Source organism: Dasypus novemcinctus, chromosome 21, assembly GCF_030445035.2.
Source record: "Dasypus novemcinctus isolate mDasNov1 chromosome 21, mDasNov1.1.hap2, whole genome shotgun sequence".
Classification (NCBI taxonomy): Eukaryota; Metazoa; Chordata; class Mammalia; order Cingulata; family Dasypodidae; genus Dasypus; species Dasypus novemcinctus.
Genome location: NC_080693.1, coordinates 82,427,823 through 82,444,545, shown reverse-complemented (window position 1 = coordinate 82,444,545; position 16,723 = coordinate 82,427,823). Strand labels below are relative to the sequence as shown.

General features: G+C 46.4%; 1 protein-coding gene across 9 annotated transcripts in view; it reads right to left on the bottom strand.

The window, feature by feature from the left end:
* The window catches only part of TNRC6C (trinucleotide repeat containing adaptor 6C), a 180,948-nt gene that overhangs the window by 4,027 nt on the left and 160,198 nt on the right, over positions 1 to 16,723 (bottom strand). For 8 of the 9 annotated variants that reach the window (XM_012525910.4, XM_058284802.2, XM_058284800.2 and 5 more), the window contains 7 exons: positions 12,689 to 12,772; positions 12,235 to 12,463; positions 7,646 to 7,813; positions 6,567 to 6,758; positions 5,991 to 6,134; positions 2,054 to 2,170; positions 155 to 349 (listed from right to left, as the gene is read on the bottom strand). In XM_012525910.4, the coding sequence (XP_012381364.2) occupies positions 155 to 349; positions 2,054 to 2,170; positions 5,991 to 6,134; positions 6,567 to 6,758; positions 7,646 to 7,813; positions 12,235 to 12,463; positions 12,689 to 12,772 (1,129 nt within the window). The remainder of the gene's footprint in view (positions 1 to 154; positions 350 to 2,053; positions 2,171 to 5,990; positions 6,135 to 6,566; positions 6,759 to 7,645; positions 7,814 to 12,234; positions 12,464 to 12,688; positions 12,773 to 16,723) is intronic. The other variant, XM_058284804.2, reaches the window with a different exon arrangement.

Sequence of the window (16,723 nt, the reverse complement as noted above, 5' to 3'; positions counted from 1 at the left end):
CCTGAAGGGAGGGTGGCTGTGGCCTCTCCTAAGGCCTGCCCGTATCCAGAATGGAGGTGGGGAGTCCTAACACCGGAGCCGCAGGGACAGTGATAAAGACAGTCCCTAAAAGAGCACAGCAGAGCAGGTGAACAAGAACGAGAACTGCACGTACCTGAGGAGTAAGAACTGGTCCAGCCGAGGGGGCTGGCTCCCCAGGTGGAGGAAGGCTTGGGATTGGTTAACCCTGGAGGTGGCCTCGTGGGTGCAGGAGCGTTTCTGGGAACCTTCCACAGCTCGTGAGACAGAGCAGCTTGTGTGTGGGAGGCTGGGCCCGAGGACCACGTGGATTTAATGTCTGACAGTTTACCTACAAAGGCAGAGACACGGAGCAGTCACATTCTCGAGACAAGCAAGAAAAGCCACGGCACATCTGGAAAACCATACAAACTACCAGTGGGTGAAAAAGTGATCCCTGAACCCAGAGCCTGCTGTGGTCAAAAGAGACACGAGGTGACGCTCCTGGAGGCGAGGGCCAGAGTGCGCACTCTTCAACTCCTGTCGGGGAAGCTGATCTGCATAGGCCTGGGTCAGGATTTGCCTTGTTTTCCAATACCTGCTCCATCAATCTGCTAACTGTACCAGACCCAAACTTGCCATTTTTAAAGTTCAACGTCCAAGCTAACTTATCAACACACACACTGTGGGGACACAGCCTGAAATGGAGTGTCCGCTGGTAAAGGGTGTGACGCAGTGCTCCTGCCACCCTGTCTCCTTCCACTCCAGACCCTCCCCACAGAGGGACCCTCCCCACTGAGGGACCCTCCCCAAACGAGCCACCCTCTCCTACATGGATATCAGCCTCCTTCGCGCTTTTAGGGTCACATCATGGAGAATGGAGGTAGCCCCGCTGCCTGCTTGGGGGAAGAAGCTCTGTTCTGAACAGTATGGGAGAAAAAAGCAAATATGGCACCCCTCCGCCGCCCCCAGCAGCCTGTGCACACCCAGAGCTTGTCAGGACGCCCAGAAGCTGCGCAGAGCCCCGCCACCTCTGCCTCTCGGCTGTCCCACGCCCACGCGCGCCCAAGCCTGACCCACCGAGGCGGGAAGGGCTGCTGAGCGCCACTGCTACTTCACAGCAGACCAGAAAGGTGAAAAAATGCCACGAAAAACTCCTTTGGGTATAGGGAAGAGGATTTCATCTGCCCTTTCTCTTTAGTTGAATGACTATAGATTAAAGGTTTAAACATGCCCCCCCTTAAACATGAGAAGGAATAAAAACAATCCAGATGCTCTCTCTTCCCTTTTTTTAAAATTGAGATGCTAAACTACATCAAGATTACTTTCTCCCTCACATATGGTATCACAAGAACCACAGCCTTCTTAGATGGGTTAACAAAAACCTGGATGAGAAGGTTCAATGGAGCAGACGTGTGTGGAGTAGTGTGCACACAACACCCCCTAAGCAAGCCCTGCATCTAGCCACAAGTCTGCTGTGAGTTTTGCTGGTGTAGGTCCACATCTCTATTTATCCGTTTCAGATTCAAAATCTTCCAACATTTTCACGAACATTCTTAATTCTCCTCTAAGCTGGAAATAAATTATTGCTGGAAGTATTTCAGGTAACATGTCTCTTAGAAAATGGACAGCAGCCTCAGCTACTGCGACCTACGCCTGCTCCCTGCATCCTCCACGGCAAGCTCCAGGCAGCTGCCTGGTAAGTTTAAATGCTGCACAGCCATTGTCGGGCGGCCACGGGGGTGGGGAGGAGAGAATAAGGCAGACCTGCTTGGCCAGGAGCTGTGTCCCATCCTGTGCTGATGTGACACTGTCACGGGGTCGTCACGTAACCCTGTGGAGGAGCATCTTCTGCTCCCATCCTACACGGGAGGAAACGGATGGGCCCAAGTCCTGCAGCTTCCAGGGCAAGGCCCTGCCCATCTCCACGACACCACACAGCCTCCCAGCTCAGGGAGGAAGGAAACGGTCCGAGAGGAAGAGCTAGGGCCTGTCAAAGTTTTGTTTGGGGAAAGAAAGAAAATGCTACCTGCACGTCGTGAGGCCAGTTGCGTACCTGCAATGCTAGGTGCGGATGCAATGCTGCTGAAAGAGCTACTGTAGGCGGAGGCACTGAGCGGCCAGGCACTCGAGGAAGGCAGGGTGGCACTCTGAGATGATGGTGGGGAGGACCCTGCAGAACCAAACAAGCGCTAAGAAAGGGCGGCAGATGGGCGGGCCCGCAGCACTAACGGCGGGAGCACTGGGGATTCTAAAACCAAGAGTGCATCTCCTCCTAAGCTGCTGTTTTGGGTAGACAGCTGAAAATCATGGTGTGACGTGGTCAAGACCACGGCAAGGGAAAGAAGACAGGTAGGCCCAAGCTCCGCGCCCCCATGGAGGGGCCCATGCTGCTCTGTAAGGCCAAGAGGCAAAGACCAGAAAGCATACTAACTCTTCTGAGACAGGGTGCAAGTTAGGAGAAGGGAGAGTGATTGCTGAAGGTGTAAAGCCTCACGCCAGGGACTGAAAGAACCGCAGTGATCTCCCCTTCCAAATCAGATAAACACAGCAACACAGGGCAACCGCCAACACCCACCAGTAAAGAAACAGAACAAAACGCCAAGCCTATAGATGCTTTCTTCAACTCAAAACGTTCCCACATCTCAGGTACCCCGTCAGCCCCCAATCCTATTTCTCTTCTCTTTCACGCAGTGGCAGCAAACTCTGTCCTCTAAGGGCAGGGCCCCAGGCTGCTGCATACCCATCACTGCAGACCTCGGGGACTCCAACCCTGCTTGTCCTTGTGGAAGAGGGCAGCGCACGTTGCCGCTCAGTTTGGTTTTTAAAGTCCCTCTTCTTCAGAAGCCTCTGTAGAAGGCAAGAAGCTGGGGGTGCAGCACGAGGACGAAGCAGCGCGGGAGCAGGACGGCCCGAGGGCTCTGGCTTGGAACGCTCCTCTGCTGGCGGGTGTGCGGCGGCCAGGGTTATGTTTACTATCACAGGCTGAACACCACGGCTCCCCAAACACGGTACCCCCAATGCACTGTCCACTGGGGTGTGGGCTGCACAACGCCAGCAGCCTCCACACAGGGCCCCAGGCCCAGGCACCTTCCAGGATCCTCAGTGCAAAACCGGCACAGCTGGGTGCAGAGTTGACAAAAGTTAAAATTTATTTGTAATCTGTAGGTTTTCTTTTTTTTTTTTTTAATTTATTTATTTAATCCCCCCCCTCCCCTGGTTGTCTGTTCTTGGTGTCTATTTGCTGCGTCTTGTTTCTTTGTCCGCTTCTGTTGTTGTCAGCGGCACGGGAAGTGTGGGCGGCGCCATTCCTGGGCAGGCTGCTCTTTCTTTTCACGCTGGGCGGCTTTTCCTCATGGGTGCATTCCTTGCGCGTGGGGCTCCCCCACGCGGGGGACACCCTTGCGTGGCACGGCACTCCTTGCGCGCATCAGCGCTGCGCATGGCCAGCTCCACACGGGTCAAGGAGGCCCAGGGTTTGAACCGCGGACCTCCCATATGGTAGACGGACGCCCTAACCACTGGGCCAAAGTCCGTTTCCCTGTAGGTTTTCAATTTTAAGAGAAAGATGTCAGCTCTACTGACATCCTAAACCTTCTTAGATTTAATAACAAAATATAATCAATCTAGGATCCTAAGATTATAGATTCTTTAACCCTACGTGGTACTTTTATAATTAACAACAAGGTGCTGGTTTAACAGTGGAATTTGTCCCATAAAATTACAGTGAATTTTCTTTTCTAGATGAAACACAGTACAAATATGTTCTAAAACAGCCTGGCCACTTCACCATTCTGGTCAATATTCACTTCATGAAAGTTAAAACTGTAAATGCCATCCAAACAAATAGTGGGCTAATGTAAAATTTTAATATAAAATAAGAACTCAATACCGATGGCAATAAATTTAAAAAAATGTAAATAGAAAAACCCACTCCCAATATTCTCAATAAAAGAAAATAGAATATTCCATTATGAAAATATGTAAACCAAATAAGCCAATATCAAGAAATTTGTGACTACTAGTAACTTTTTTCCTTCTGGGTCACGTTTTTTCCCTCTGTCATCTAAGATCAAGCTGGTCATTCAACAACACAACAGCCTTTTGTGGCTGGGCCCAGCTGGAGAGGGCAGAAGACACTGTGTGGTGGCGGCCCGTGGGTGGCAAGTGATGAGGCAGGGCGGAGGGGCGGTGGGGTGGGTTTTTATGACTTCTGCAGAAGGCATGCTAACTGCGCTCTCCTCCCTCCCGTGCTCCCTTAGCACAACCATGAGGGACACTGGGCTGGAGGAGCAAGCACATGCTGGGGCCCAGCGCGGCCGCCCAAGTGTGCCAACACTTAGCACCTACACCCAGGCACGTGTGCCAAGGCCAGGCTGGAGACCCGTCCAGGACACGTCATGCTCACAGGTCCCGGGAACACCCACTGCCCTGGTGAGACGCCTCTCTCATTACTTTAATCCCAGAATTGGAGGGTCCATTCTTATCGTATCCTGACAGCCAATGCATATCTTATGCTTAAATCCTCTTCTGCCTTTAAGTCTATCTCCTTTATTGGGTACTGTATGGAACCAGAAAACAACTGCTTAGCTCTGCCCTCCTAACTATTTCTCTAAGCCTCCTTTGTCATGTCATGGCCCATGATGGTATAATGGCAGAGGCTGCCCGCAACGCCCCAGGTGCCACCACAGGCTGAGGGGTCACACCAAGCACTCAATCGTCCACCTGGGCTCTGGCTGGGAAGCTGTGCTCTTTCCCAAGCCACTGCGAGTCTTCTCAACTTCTGTGCAGACCATGATCGGCGCAACTTATCCCACATATCTGGGCAATCCTCAAAACACACGGACAGCTGCTTCCCTGCTCTGGCACCACCATGCTGCCACACTCAGGTATGATCAGCAGTGAGGGCCAGGGCTCTGAATCTGGCGGTGTCCCGTCCTGCCCCTCATGTCTCAGTTTTGCATTTCCCATGTCACTCACAGGCCCTGAGAGCAGAGGGGCTGCAGTGATCCCTGTGCTCCAGAAGCAGCTGCATCAAATACGAGGAATGCATCGCACAGAAAAGGAAGGATAATCTCTATTTATGCTGCCTTTTTTTTTTTTTTAGGTACCGGGGGCCAGAGATCGAAGCTGGGACCTTGTATGTGGGAAGCCGGTGCTCAACCACTGAGCCACATGGGCGAGGGTTTTTATCCACAGTAGACACACCTTCAGAATCCCATCACTTTAAAGAACCATAAGGACAAGTACATCTCTCCAACAGTGTTATTTTAAGTGGGAAACCTAAGCCAGCCCAGTGGCCTTGCTAGTGATAAGCATCTAGGACAATCTAGCTCTTCTTTCCATGTATTGGCATATTGACGGTAAAACTGTATCAAAGTGGCACTTCTTCATTTGCATGCCTTAAGGGAAAATAAGAGATTGTCCTTTTCAAAATTGTATTTGAAATCTATTTTTTGTTTTGTAACTTCACAGCTTCATTTATCACTTCCTTCTCTTGCATCCTGCAATCCGAACAAAAGTCTGACAAATATTGTGCCGAAAAGCATCATGCTGAGTTTGTGCCAGGAAATAAGTCCTTGGCATGCATCTCAGGCTGTCACCTGAGTTTTCGTGGAAAGGAAGAATAGATTCGGATGGATGTGTGGGTGGTCAACTCATTTTTACTCTTTTAAATAGATTTCAAGTGGAAACATTTTCATTAAAAAATTTAATGGTTAAATATTGTGAGTTTATAGCACAATGCTTAAAATAGATTAAAAAAATGATATGCTAATAAAATCCTGCAAAAACACTTACCCAAAGTCAGTTTCCATTTCACAAGATGCACTACCCATCTTCTTATACTGCTTAAGATGACTAGAGGAGGCACCCTGTCAGAAGACCTATTTATCCTACACCACCTTACAACAGAAATCGTTATCCCTGACGACTCTGAATGCGTTTAGAGAGACTTTCCCACACAAATGCAGATAAAGCCACCACTCTCCTACCTCCACTTTTGAGGAGGTAGCGATTAACATCCTGTATGGTGGTATTAATTGTAGGTCCAGTGGGGACACTTCCAGGAGTGACATCAGGGTCATTTTCGGGATCAATATTCTGAAGACCTTTCCAAGGTACTCCTGGATGGAATTCTGTTTATGAAAAGAAAACGTGAAGCCACATATTAGCGCATCTTAATTAAATTAAGAGGCATAGGTTAGACTCTCTTCATCTAATCATCAGTCCTTTGGAACAACCAGCCCAGCAGCCCAGTTGGGTTTCACACCAGGTATAGATAAAGCCTTGAAAGAACTTTACAAGATGGCAGGCAGTGCCACTTCCCATTCTCTGTGCCATTCCCCACCTACTCCTTTATCTGAAATAAGGAACTACGGAAAACAGTTGGCAGCCAACCATAACCAAAATTTATCACACAAACAGATTCCCAATGAGAAAGCCAGAGTGGTGCGGCAGGCTTACAGATGTCTCGGCGCCGATCTCTCTGATCAGGATTATGCCTAATCCCTCTTGGGTTGGGAGCACGTTCTGGAGGACCGTCCCACACAAGTTCTGTGTGGTCTCACCTGGGGGCCAGTTGATGCTGGAGCCATTTGAGATTTTATCACTGTCAGATTTGGCACGTGACCAGCTGTGGGGAGCAGCTACAGGAGGACTGGCTGGTGACTCACTGCTCTGGATTAAATCGTACCGGCCATACGAGTCGTCAATGGAGGATTTACCTGGAGGGCCAATGCTTAGACCTCCAGGGATAGCACCTATGGGGACAGACAAGAAACAAAGAACCAAGGGAATACGCCTTACTCATGATGCCAGAGGATACACTGAGAACCTTTACTTCTGAGTATGTTTTGTTTTTTTTTCAAAGTAACACAAATGATAAAACTCTATCTAGCATTTTCAGAGAATAAGTGAATGAATGTTCCACCTAGCCAAAATTTAGTCCTTTAAAGATTGAAACCCTTTAGGAAGACTGTTATAGTTTGTTGAGTTAGGAATCTTTATATAGTGCATATCCATACCACAGAAAGCTGCCCGCAATTAACTTTTTTGGGGGACAACTTAAGAGTATGGGTGAGCTCTTTCTCCTGCCAGGTAAAGTGCCCAGGTATCTTGTGATGGTCTTCTTGTAGAATTAACCATTGGGAAGACTTTTTCTTTTTGGGATGCTTTCTATCAAGAGAGAATTGTATAACTCATTAAGTCTCCACTGCTCTTTATACCACCAGAAGTTCAGAGCTAAACAGAATACTTGACAGTGCTGTTTACTCCTACATCAGCATTTTCCCTTCTTCCTCCTGTCCAAACATCTGAGTTTCTATTTCTGTTTTATCATTTTATTATAAACATTTCTTTTCAGGAGACTCAGATGATTTGTTGAAGAGCAGAGTTATAAATAAAAAGTGTTCTTTGTTGCTCTGAGGCAAAAGCTAAGATCTGCAGGTTGAGGTTTCAAATGAGTTTGATCATGGAACTGCTGGAACCTTCCATTACTCTGTAACGGAATGGAATATTTTTTATTTGATGTCCAGCACTGAATTCTTGGAAAACAAATCTATAAAACGAGTATGTGATACAATTAGATGGATAATCAGTTAATGAAATAGCAGTAACCCAAACCACAGGCATTTTATGGGACACGTACCATGCTTGCTAGGGTTCTGATCGAGAGGAGAAGCAGCACTGGATAAGTTATCCATGGAGTTGGGGTGTGTCCACTGAGGAAGGCGGGACTGGGACTGGGAAGGGTCCTTCACGGATAAACCACCAGCAAGGTCCATGCTGCTTACATTCATGTTTGGGTTCAGTCCAGCTAAAGCCAACGGTAAAGGCACTATTAGGAGAGGCCTGCTCCCGCTCTAAACACGCCGTTTCCACAGAGCCCCCAGGGGGCAATCCAAATCTTCAGCCGAGGTCAAAATTTTAACCGTAACTTTACTACAGGCAAAAAATAAATACTTTGTTTCTTAACACATGGGAATATTATTACTGAATTAAGATGAAAATACTGACAGCCTTTGATTAAATAAAACATAATTCAAATTCTCTTCATTTTACTTGTTTCAAGGCTTCTCAATTAGAGACCACAGAAAAACAGGACAAATGCAATTACGTAAATCTTTTCTGATTTTAGGAAATCTTATGGAAATTCGCTAGATTAAAAAAATAAACACCTTATTCAGAGTTCTAAATATTAGCATTTTAAAGTACCGCCTACAGAACACAAGCTGGCAGGCATCGTTTAATTCTACCTTTGGTGAGTTTACTTCATGTTAAGTCTGCTCTTAAATTATCAAATTACTTTCAAGGAATTCAAGTATTTGAGGGTGTGGGTGCCGCCACTGGTCCCGGCTGGAATGGTGAGTGGATGTTTCTAGGTTTATTTCCTAAGTGAAAAGCAGGTCCTGGGAGAATCTGATGTAGTGCACTCTGCCCCGGTACTAAAGAGAGGAGGATGGTGGCAGGAAGGAAGAAGTAAAGAGTGCCTGACGGGGAGGCCAGTTAGGAGCTGGACAAACCAGCCAAGAAGAGTGACGCTAATCCTCTCCAGCTGCTCTCTCACTGTGGCAGTTCCCACACAGCCCAGCAGAGAAGCACAGGTGGACCTCTGCTACTGAGCAAAGCATTGGACACTGGCTAACTTAAAATCAGGGGCTGCAAAGTCAAAGGCCACTAAAGCCCAAGAGGGTAATGCCATTAAGAGAGAAGTGGACATGGTGGGAGCTGTGGCAAACTGGAATGTTTGTCCTGTCTACATTAGCAGGTGCTACTGGTACCAGCCAGCCATTGCCATCTGGAGTGCAGACATTTAAGAGAAGCCAGAGTCATTTTCACTTGACTATTTTCCAATTTGTAAATGTTTTGGCAATAAATGCACACACATTGCAGACCTAACAAAAGACCTCTGCCAAGGAGCTACCTCGTTGTCCACTCTGCTCAATGGGTTCCCTTCACTTCCAGTTATCTGGGTCTCACCAGTGAGGCGACAACAGGGTTCAGGCTGCAGCCTCGTCTTCAAGGCATTCCACATTTCTACACTCTGGTCTCAGCCCAATGCTCCAAATGCCTCCCTGGCCGCTGGTCTCCCTCTAGCCGGCTGGGTGGCCTCACACACTGGTTCACAACACCTGGGATGTGGCCCTTCCTTGCCTGCTTCTGTGCAAGGCTTCCTTCCTCTTAAATTGGAAAGGCTTCCTCTTTATCAGAACCCTACCATTCCACCTGCGGTTCAAGCCTAACGCCTATTCTCTGGTTTCTCTCTCCCCACTCCAGGTGGAACTGAATGCTCCCTTCTCCCAGCCTGGAATGAGCACGCCACCCTGGGCATCTAAGTAATTTTTTTGTTTACACATGCCTGATCTTCCCATCTAGACAATGAACTCCAGGAGAGAGGGGCTGAACAAACAAGGAGAAGTTGAACAAGTGCAAAGGCAAGGTGGAAGGAGTCCCCTTACTGAGCCCCCGCTGACTGGACACCAGCTCGGTGCCGTCGGCTTCTTTACAGCAACTGGATCTCAACGGGCTTTTAGACAGGGGTGCTACTGAAGGAAAATGCTGAGAACCAATCCAACAGGCAGTTTCATAGGCCAACTTTATTAGAGACTTATTCTATTGCTTTATGAGATATTTACTTTTAATATATTTTATAACTTCAATTTGAATATTTTAACATTAAAATTATTTTTCATCCAATTATATTCACTTCACTAATTCTTTCATTTGTACTAAGAAAACAAATCTTTAAGAGTAAAGATTAGTATACTCTATTCTCCAAATACAGGTAAGGATAGGAGGAGGACAGATGGATACTAGGAAACTGAGGTAAAGCATTTTCAGATAATAGATGTTATTTAAATTATTTCTTTTCTTTTTTTTTGAGGTACTGGGGTCCAGGGACTGAACTTTGGACCTCATATGTGGGAAGCTGGTGCTCAACAATTGAGCCACACCAGCTCCCGAGTTGTTATTTTAGTTTGTTTTGCTTGTTTGAATGTTTTTTTTTTTTTTTTTTAAAGAGGGTGCCGGGAACTGAACTCGGGACCCCCCCACCATGTGGGAAGCAGGCGCTCAAACGCTTGAGCCACATCCGCTCCCCTGAAAACTGTTTCTTTTTTTTTTTTTAAAGATTTATTTATTTAATTTCCCCCCCTCCCCTGGTTGTCTGTTCTTGGTGTCTATTTGCTGCGTCTTGTTTCTTTGTCCGCTTCTGTTGTCGTCAGCGGCACGGGAAGTGTGGGCGGCGCCATTCCTGGGCAGGCTGTTCTTTCTTTTCACACTGGGCGGCTTTCCTCACGGGCGCGCTCCTTGCGCGTGGGGCTCCCCCACGCGGGGGACACCCTTGCGTGGCACGGCACTCCTTGCGCGCATCAGCGCTGCGCATGGCCAGCTCCACATGGGTCAAGGAGGCCCGGGGTTTGAACCGCGGACCTCCCATATGGTAGACGGACGCCCTAACCACTGGGCCAAAGTCCGTTTCCCTGAAAACTGTTTCTAAGACAACTATTTCTAAAAAAGGAGTGCTTAGGGAAGTGGATGTAGCAAAAGCAATTGGGGTCCCACCTATCACACGGGAGGTCCTGGGTTTGGTTCCCAGTGCCTCCTAAAGAAGATAAGCAAGACAGCAAGCTGATGCCCCACGTGAAAAAACTGTAGCCTCACCCAGGAGTGTTGCTGCACACACAGAGAGCTGATACAGCAAGATGATGCAACAACAAAAAAAGCAATATGGTCTCCCAGTGCCGCATGACAAGAATGCAAGCGGACACAGAAGAACACACTGCGAATGGACACAGAGCGCAGACTACGGGGGGGGGGGCCCGAAGGGAGAGAAATAAATAAAACATATCTTAAAAATAAATAAATAAATAGAGCACATGGTATACTATCTTTAAAAAAAAAGAGACCAGCACACAACAGACACAGCAAATGCAAACAACGAGAGGATGTGGAGAAATAAATTAATCTCTTAAAAAAAAAAAACAAACCCCCCCCCCCAAAATAAAAATAAATCGCTGAAAAAAAAACCCCCAAAATGTTACACAAATAGCTAACATTTATAAAGTGCTTGCTCTGTGCCAGGAGTTTTCTAAGCATTCTATGTATTAATTCATTTACAAGAACCCTAGGAGATACAGACTCCCATTTTACAGATGGGGAAACTGAGGCAAAGAGCAGTTAGGCAAGTTGTATGAGTGTGAGCTAGACAGTGGTGCACCTAAAACTCAAACTACAGACTTAATTCCTCAGTCAACTCGTAAGTCCTGGACTCGCTCGCCTTGTGCGCAGAAAGGGCAGCGACGAGCAGGACTCCAGGGCGAGGGTCACCACGCTGGGGTTCACCAGCGTCACGGGCGCCACAGACTTTCAAGGAGCAAGTCTCCATGTGATTAGCATATACCACTCTTTTCAGAGACATTTAGTGAGGTTATAGGAATGGATGTTATCAGCTGGTAGCAACTTCTCTATCGCTCAACCGGCCTCTGCCCCTTTAGACATGCATCTATCAAATGACTGACTCTCGAAATGACCTGGATCTGCAGACACTAACAGCCAATCCACAGACGAACCTGGAGCCCTTTCAGGAGCTTCTGGACTCTTGCAGCAAATTACTCCACGGGAATAGATTCACTAGCGTGTAGCGCCCTCCCTGCAGGAACGAGGGGTGGCTCCGCGTTCCCACTGAACTGGGGTGTCCTCCACAAGTCAGGTTCTCAGTACCTCCTCACTGGTGTGATTACATACATGAATCACATTCTACACCACAGGAGTTGTATGAACAACCACTGCTTCTAAAAATGTCTGCTTTATATAAACCTGAATAGCTTTATTGGCAGGACTGTTACAAACTCTTCCATGAAACCTGGGCTGAAGGACAGTGGCTACCAAAGAAGAGTACACAATAAACCAGGGAAAGAACAAAATCTACAGGCTTAATAAGGGTCATGAGATAATTTTGGGGGCTTTCATCATACGGTACTACTTTAAAAGATTTTATGAAAGTGTTTACGGTTAGCAGCAAAACTTTTGCTCTGCAGAAACCAGTCAGTGTTCTGTCCTTATTAAGAACTCCTGAGATACCTCCTCTCTGCTTTTGTTTGTAGCTGCATTTCTGACATAATGTATCAGTGCTGGCCAATCGTTCTGACCCCGGAAGTGCAGTCCTCGTCGTCCCATATGGACTCCAGACATGCCCCCTCCACCTGGAGTGACTGTGCAAACCACGGGGACACTTACTGAGAGGGTAAGGAGCAAAGGTGTTGGGTGAAGACTGCTGCTCTTTGGTCTGCAGGTCGGGTAGGCTGGGAGCCTGGGGGTGAGGGGGGTAGCTGTCCAGGGCCGATTTGCCTGCAGAGGGGTGCAGAGACAGGGGCGGCGGGGGCGGCTGCTTCACGAGTAGCGCCTGGGCCAGCTGGCGCTGGTGCTGCTGGATCTGCTGCTGCAGATTAGTGATTGTGCGTGCAACCTGGTGGCCAGAAAGACATACGTGCACGTTAGCAAAGTGGAAAGTAACGTCCCCTGCCTAGAGAGAGGGGACACACTGCACTGGCTGTGCTAACCTCCACTCAAACTTAAGGGAAGGTTAACTTGAGGAAAGTCATCAATGACATAATAGCTCATCAAGTGGCATCTCTTTACTTTGAGGTGACAATTGCCATGAGTGATGAACACCCTTCTGGAAGGCACTCACTTGCTGCTCCTGCTGCCTCATGGGTCCGGAGACATTACGCTGGGCCTGTAACATCTGCTGCTGGATTTGTAAACGTTGGTACGCCTGATAACAGGAGGAAAAAAGTCATGGTTTTATAAGCGAGCCACTGACCACTGGTCCCACATCCAGACAGAAATTAAAAAGTGAAGAAAGAGGAACAACCAAGATTCTTGATTTTCCTAACCATGCTGTGGGTGAAGTATACTGTGGAAGCCCAAAGCATTTTTTTTTTAATATAACAAACTTTATTTTTAAAGAAGTTTTAGATTACAGAAAAGTTACATCAAAATGTATCCCCCTCCTTCTGCCGCACCATCCCCTATTTAAAGAAAATATATAGCGGTATACTTTATTATAGTATTTCTGTAAAATCTGCTCATTAAAAAAATGACTCACTTGTGGTAAGGACTAAACTACCTACAGTGATAATCTGAAAAATAAAACCATCACTGGGACATTTATCAGTACTTCACACATCTAACAAGTACCATTGTTATAACTTCTTTAAAGCCAAAAACTTAAGCAAAAATTCAGAATTAAGAGAAACTTCAGAGTATTCACATTTGCATGCATTTTTTTGCTGAAGTTTCAATGACTCCACATATAACAAATCCACATCTTTGAATCAAAATGAATATTAAAAACATTTCAGTCTTGTGACAAACTTACTCTACAGAAGCAAGGAAAACAGAGTGAATAGTAACAGTATATTTCTAGGAGAGAAAGCAATCACTTATTTCCTTTATCATAAAACAAAAGCCAATGAGTCAGCATTTTAATGATACTGACCAAGTTATTTTCAATTTAAGAACTTGCTTTTCACGTTGTCTTTAAAATATATCCATCCATATACTTGGATTAAATTAAATTTGTACATCAAAAATATGCTCAGAATTTTAATCTTAAGTATAAACCATAACTTACTAAAGCACAGTCTAAATGCTATATAAAAATGCTACCATTTAGATTTATATGCTTCATCTGAAAGAATCTTACATACAGGAGTTTTGTCTTGTTTCCCCAGAAAAAATGTCCCTGTGTATAAAACTTTAAATGATAATAAAAAAGACAGAGTGAAATAATTCACGCTATATATTTTCCTTCATTGGGCTTTGATAAACTCTTCTCCAAATCTCTCACCCTTGATTTTTCCTTTCAGGGTGCAGTACTCCCTTTATTATCTCTTGCAAAGCTGGTCTTTTGGTAACACATTCTATCAGATTTTGTTTGTGAAGACTTTGAACTCATTCTCATTTTTGAAGGACAGCTTTGCTGGATACAGAATTCTTGGGTGGCAGTTTTTCTCTTCTAGTACCTTAAGTACATCCTACCACTTTCTTCTCTCCTCCATGGTTTCTGATGAAAGGTTGGTACTTAATCATATCAAGTTTCCCTTGTATGTGATGCTTTGCTTTTCTCTTGCTGCTTTCAGACTGTCTCTTTATCTCTGACATTTGTCATTCTGAATAGTAGGTGTCTTAGGGTAGGTCTATTCAGATTTATTATTTTTAAAATGAATGTTTTTCAAACCTCTTTTATTTTATTTTTTATTTATTTCTCTCCCCTGCCCCAGTTGTCTGTTCTCTGTCCATTTGCTGCATGTTCCTCTGTGTCCGCTTCTATTCTTGTCAGTGGCACTGTGAATCTGTGCTTCTTTTTTGTTGCATCATCTTGCTGCATCAGCTCTCCGTGTGCACGGTGCCACTCCTGGGCAGGCTGAACTTCCTTTCCCACTGGGCGGCTCCCCTTACGGGGTGCACTCCTTGAGCACGGGCTCCCCTACGCGGGGGACACCCGTGTGACACGGCACTCCTTGCGTGCATCAGCACTGCGTGTGGGCCAGTTCCACATGGGTCAGGAGGCCCTGGGTTTGAACCCGGGACCTCCCATGTGGGAGGCGGATGCTCTACCCATTGAGCTAAGTCTGCTTCCCTATTCAGAGTTATTCTGTTGTCCTTCTTGGATGTTGATATTTGTGTCCTTCGTAAGGGTTGGGAAGTTCTCAGTCATTTCCTCAAATATTCTTTCTGCCGCTTTTCCATTCTCTTCTCCTTCTGGGACACCAGTAATGCAAATGTTTGTGTGTTTTGCATTGTCATTGACTTCCTTGAGAACTCAGTTCCACTTCTTCCACTCTTCCCGTTTTCTAGATAAGATGTTCTGTCCTCAAATACCACCCCCACCAGATGGTTTTCTCATCTGTCTGCTCACTGTTTGCTCACCTTCTCCAGGAGGTACTGGGAACTGAACCCGGGACCTCCCAAATGGGAGGTGAATGCCCAATGACCTGAGCCACATCTGCTCCCCCTTCTAATGTATTTTTTAAAATTTTGTTTTATTTATCCCTCTTCCCCCTGCTCCCTCCGCGCCTGCGTTCTGTGTCCATTCGCTGTGTGTTCTTCTGTGTCTGCTTGTATGCTCATTAGATGGCTCTAGGAACTGATCCTGGGACCTTCCAGAGTAGGAGAGGCAATTACTCTCATACGCCACCTCAGGTCCCTGTTCTGCTGTCTTTTTTTCTCTCCTGTGTCTCTTGTTGCACCGGCTTTCCATGCTGGCTGACATTCCTGAGCAGAGCGGCATTCCTGCACTGGGCGGATGCCCACGCAGGCCAGCACACCACATGGGGCAGCTTGTCCTCACCAGGACGCCCAGGGCATTGAACCTTGGACCTCCTATATGACAGATGGGAGCCCAAATGATTAAGCCTCATCTGTTAACCTAATGTATTTTTAATCCCATCCCTTGTGTCTTCCATTCCCCTAAGGCCTGTTACTTTTCTTTGCAGGCTTTCAAATTGTTATGCTCTCCCAGTGTCTTCTTTTTTTAAAAAGATTTATTTTTTATTTATTTCTCTCCCCTTCTCCCTCCCTCTGCTGTTTGTTCTCTGTGTCCATTCGCTATGTGTTCTTCTGCGACCATGTGTATCCTTATCAGCGGCACCGGGAATCTGTGTTTCTTTTTGTTGTGTCATCTTGCTGTGTCAGCTCTCCGTGTGTGTGGTGCCATTCTTGAACAGGCTGCATTTTCTTTTGTGCTGGGGGGCTCCCCCCACGGGGTGCACTCCTTGCGCGTGGGGCTCCCTTACGCGGGGGACAACCCTGTGTGGCACGGAAGCCTGGGGTTTGAACCACGGACCTCCCATGTGGTAGGCAGACGCCCTATCCATTGGGCCAAGTCTGCTTCTCTCCAAAGCATTTTTAAAAGGATATCTTACGAACACATTTTTCAGTGCACAGATTTTAGAAGAAGCTAATATCACTTTCTAGTTTTGGTAATGAGGTTTGTCAGCAAATATTTTTCAGTTAATGAAGAGATAAAAATTCATCTGCTTGATTTATACAAAATAAAAAATAAAAAAATAAGGGAAAGTTAAAAAAAAATTATTGTTGGCATAGACTGAAGCTGTCTAGAATGGTGCAGACAATTTGGTAGAACACTGGTAAGAGGCTGTACTGAGCAGTCAAAGAATATTAAAGACTCCACAGCTCTCCTGTGGCAGGAGACAATGGCGCCATCCAGTTGACACTGGGGGAACTCAACGCACACCCACAAACGTGGTGAAAATTACTGTGATACTCTTTGGTATACTGATTCAGAAGGGTCTGATGATTTTATTGTTTCAAAGGGTTAGTTGAATATTTTAAAATATTTCTTTTAACATGGAGTTTTTGGTCATTTCTGACAAAAGTGTTTATTAAAATAAAATCTAAAGGTGGAGATTACTATTAGAAATGCTTCATTTGCATGGAAATTATGGACGGATAAATAATAGCATAAATAAAGACTCTCGAACATCGGCATGAAGACCGGCCCTTGTGCCACGGCAACGTCTTCAGTGTCCTCGGGGGGCACAAAGCTACTGTCCTCTGTAGGAGCAGGTCCAAACTGGTATGCTATTTAGGGATACTGGTGTCTCCTTCTCTGTGGTTAGTGGGCCCATGGTGGCTGGGTTCACGTGCAACACTTTGTGCAGGAGCCACCCACCTGCAGCGCTGCCACTACACCCACCGC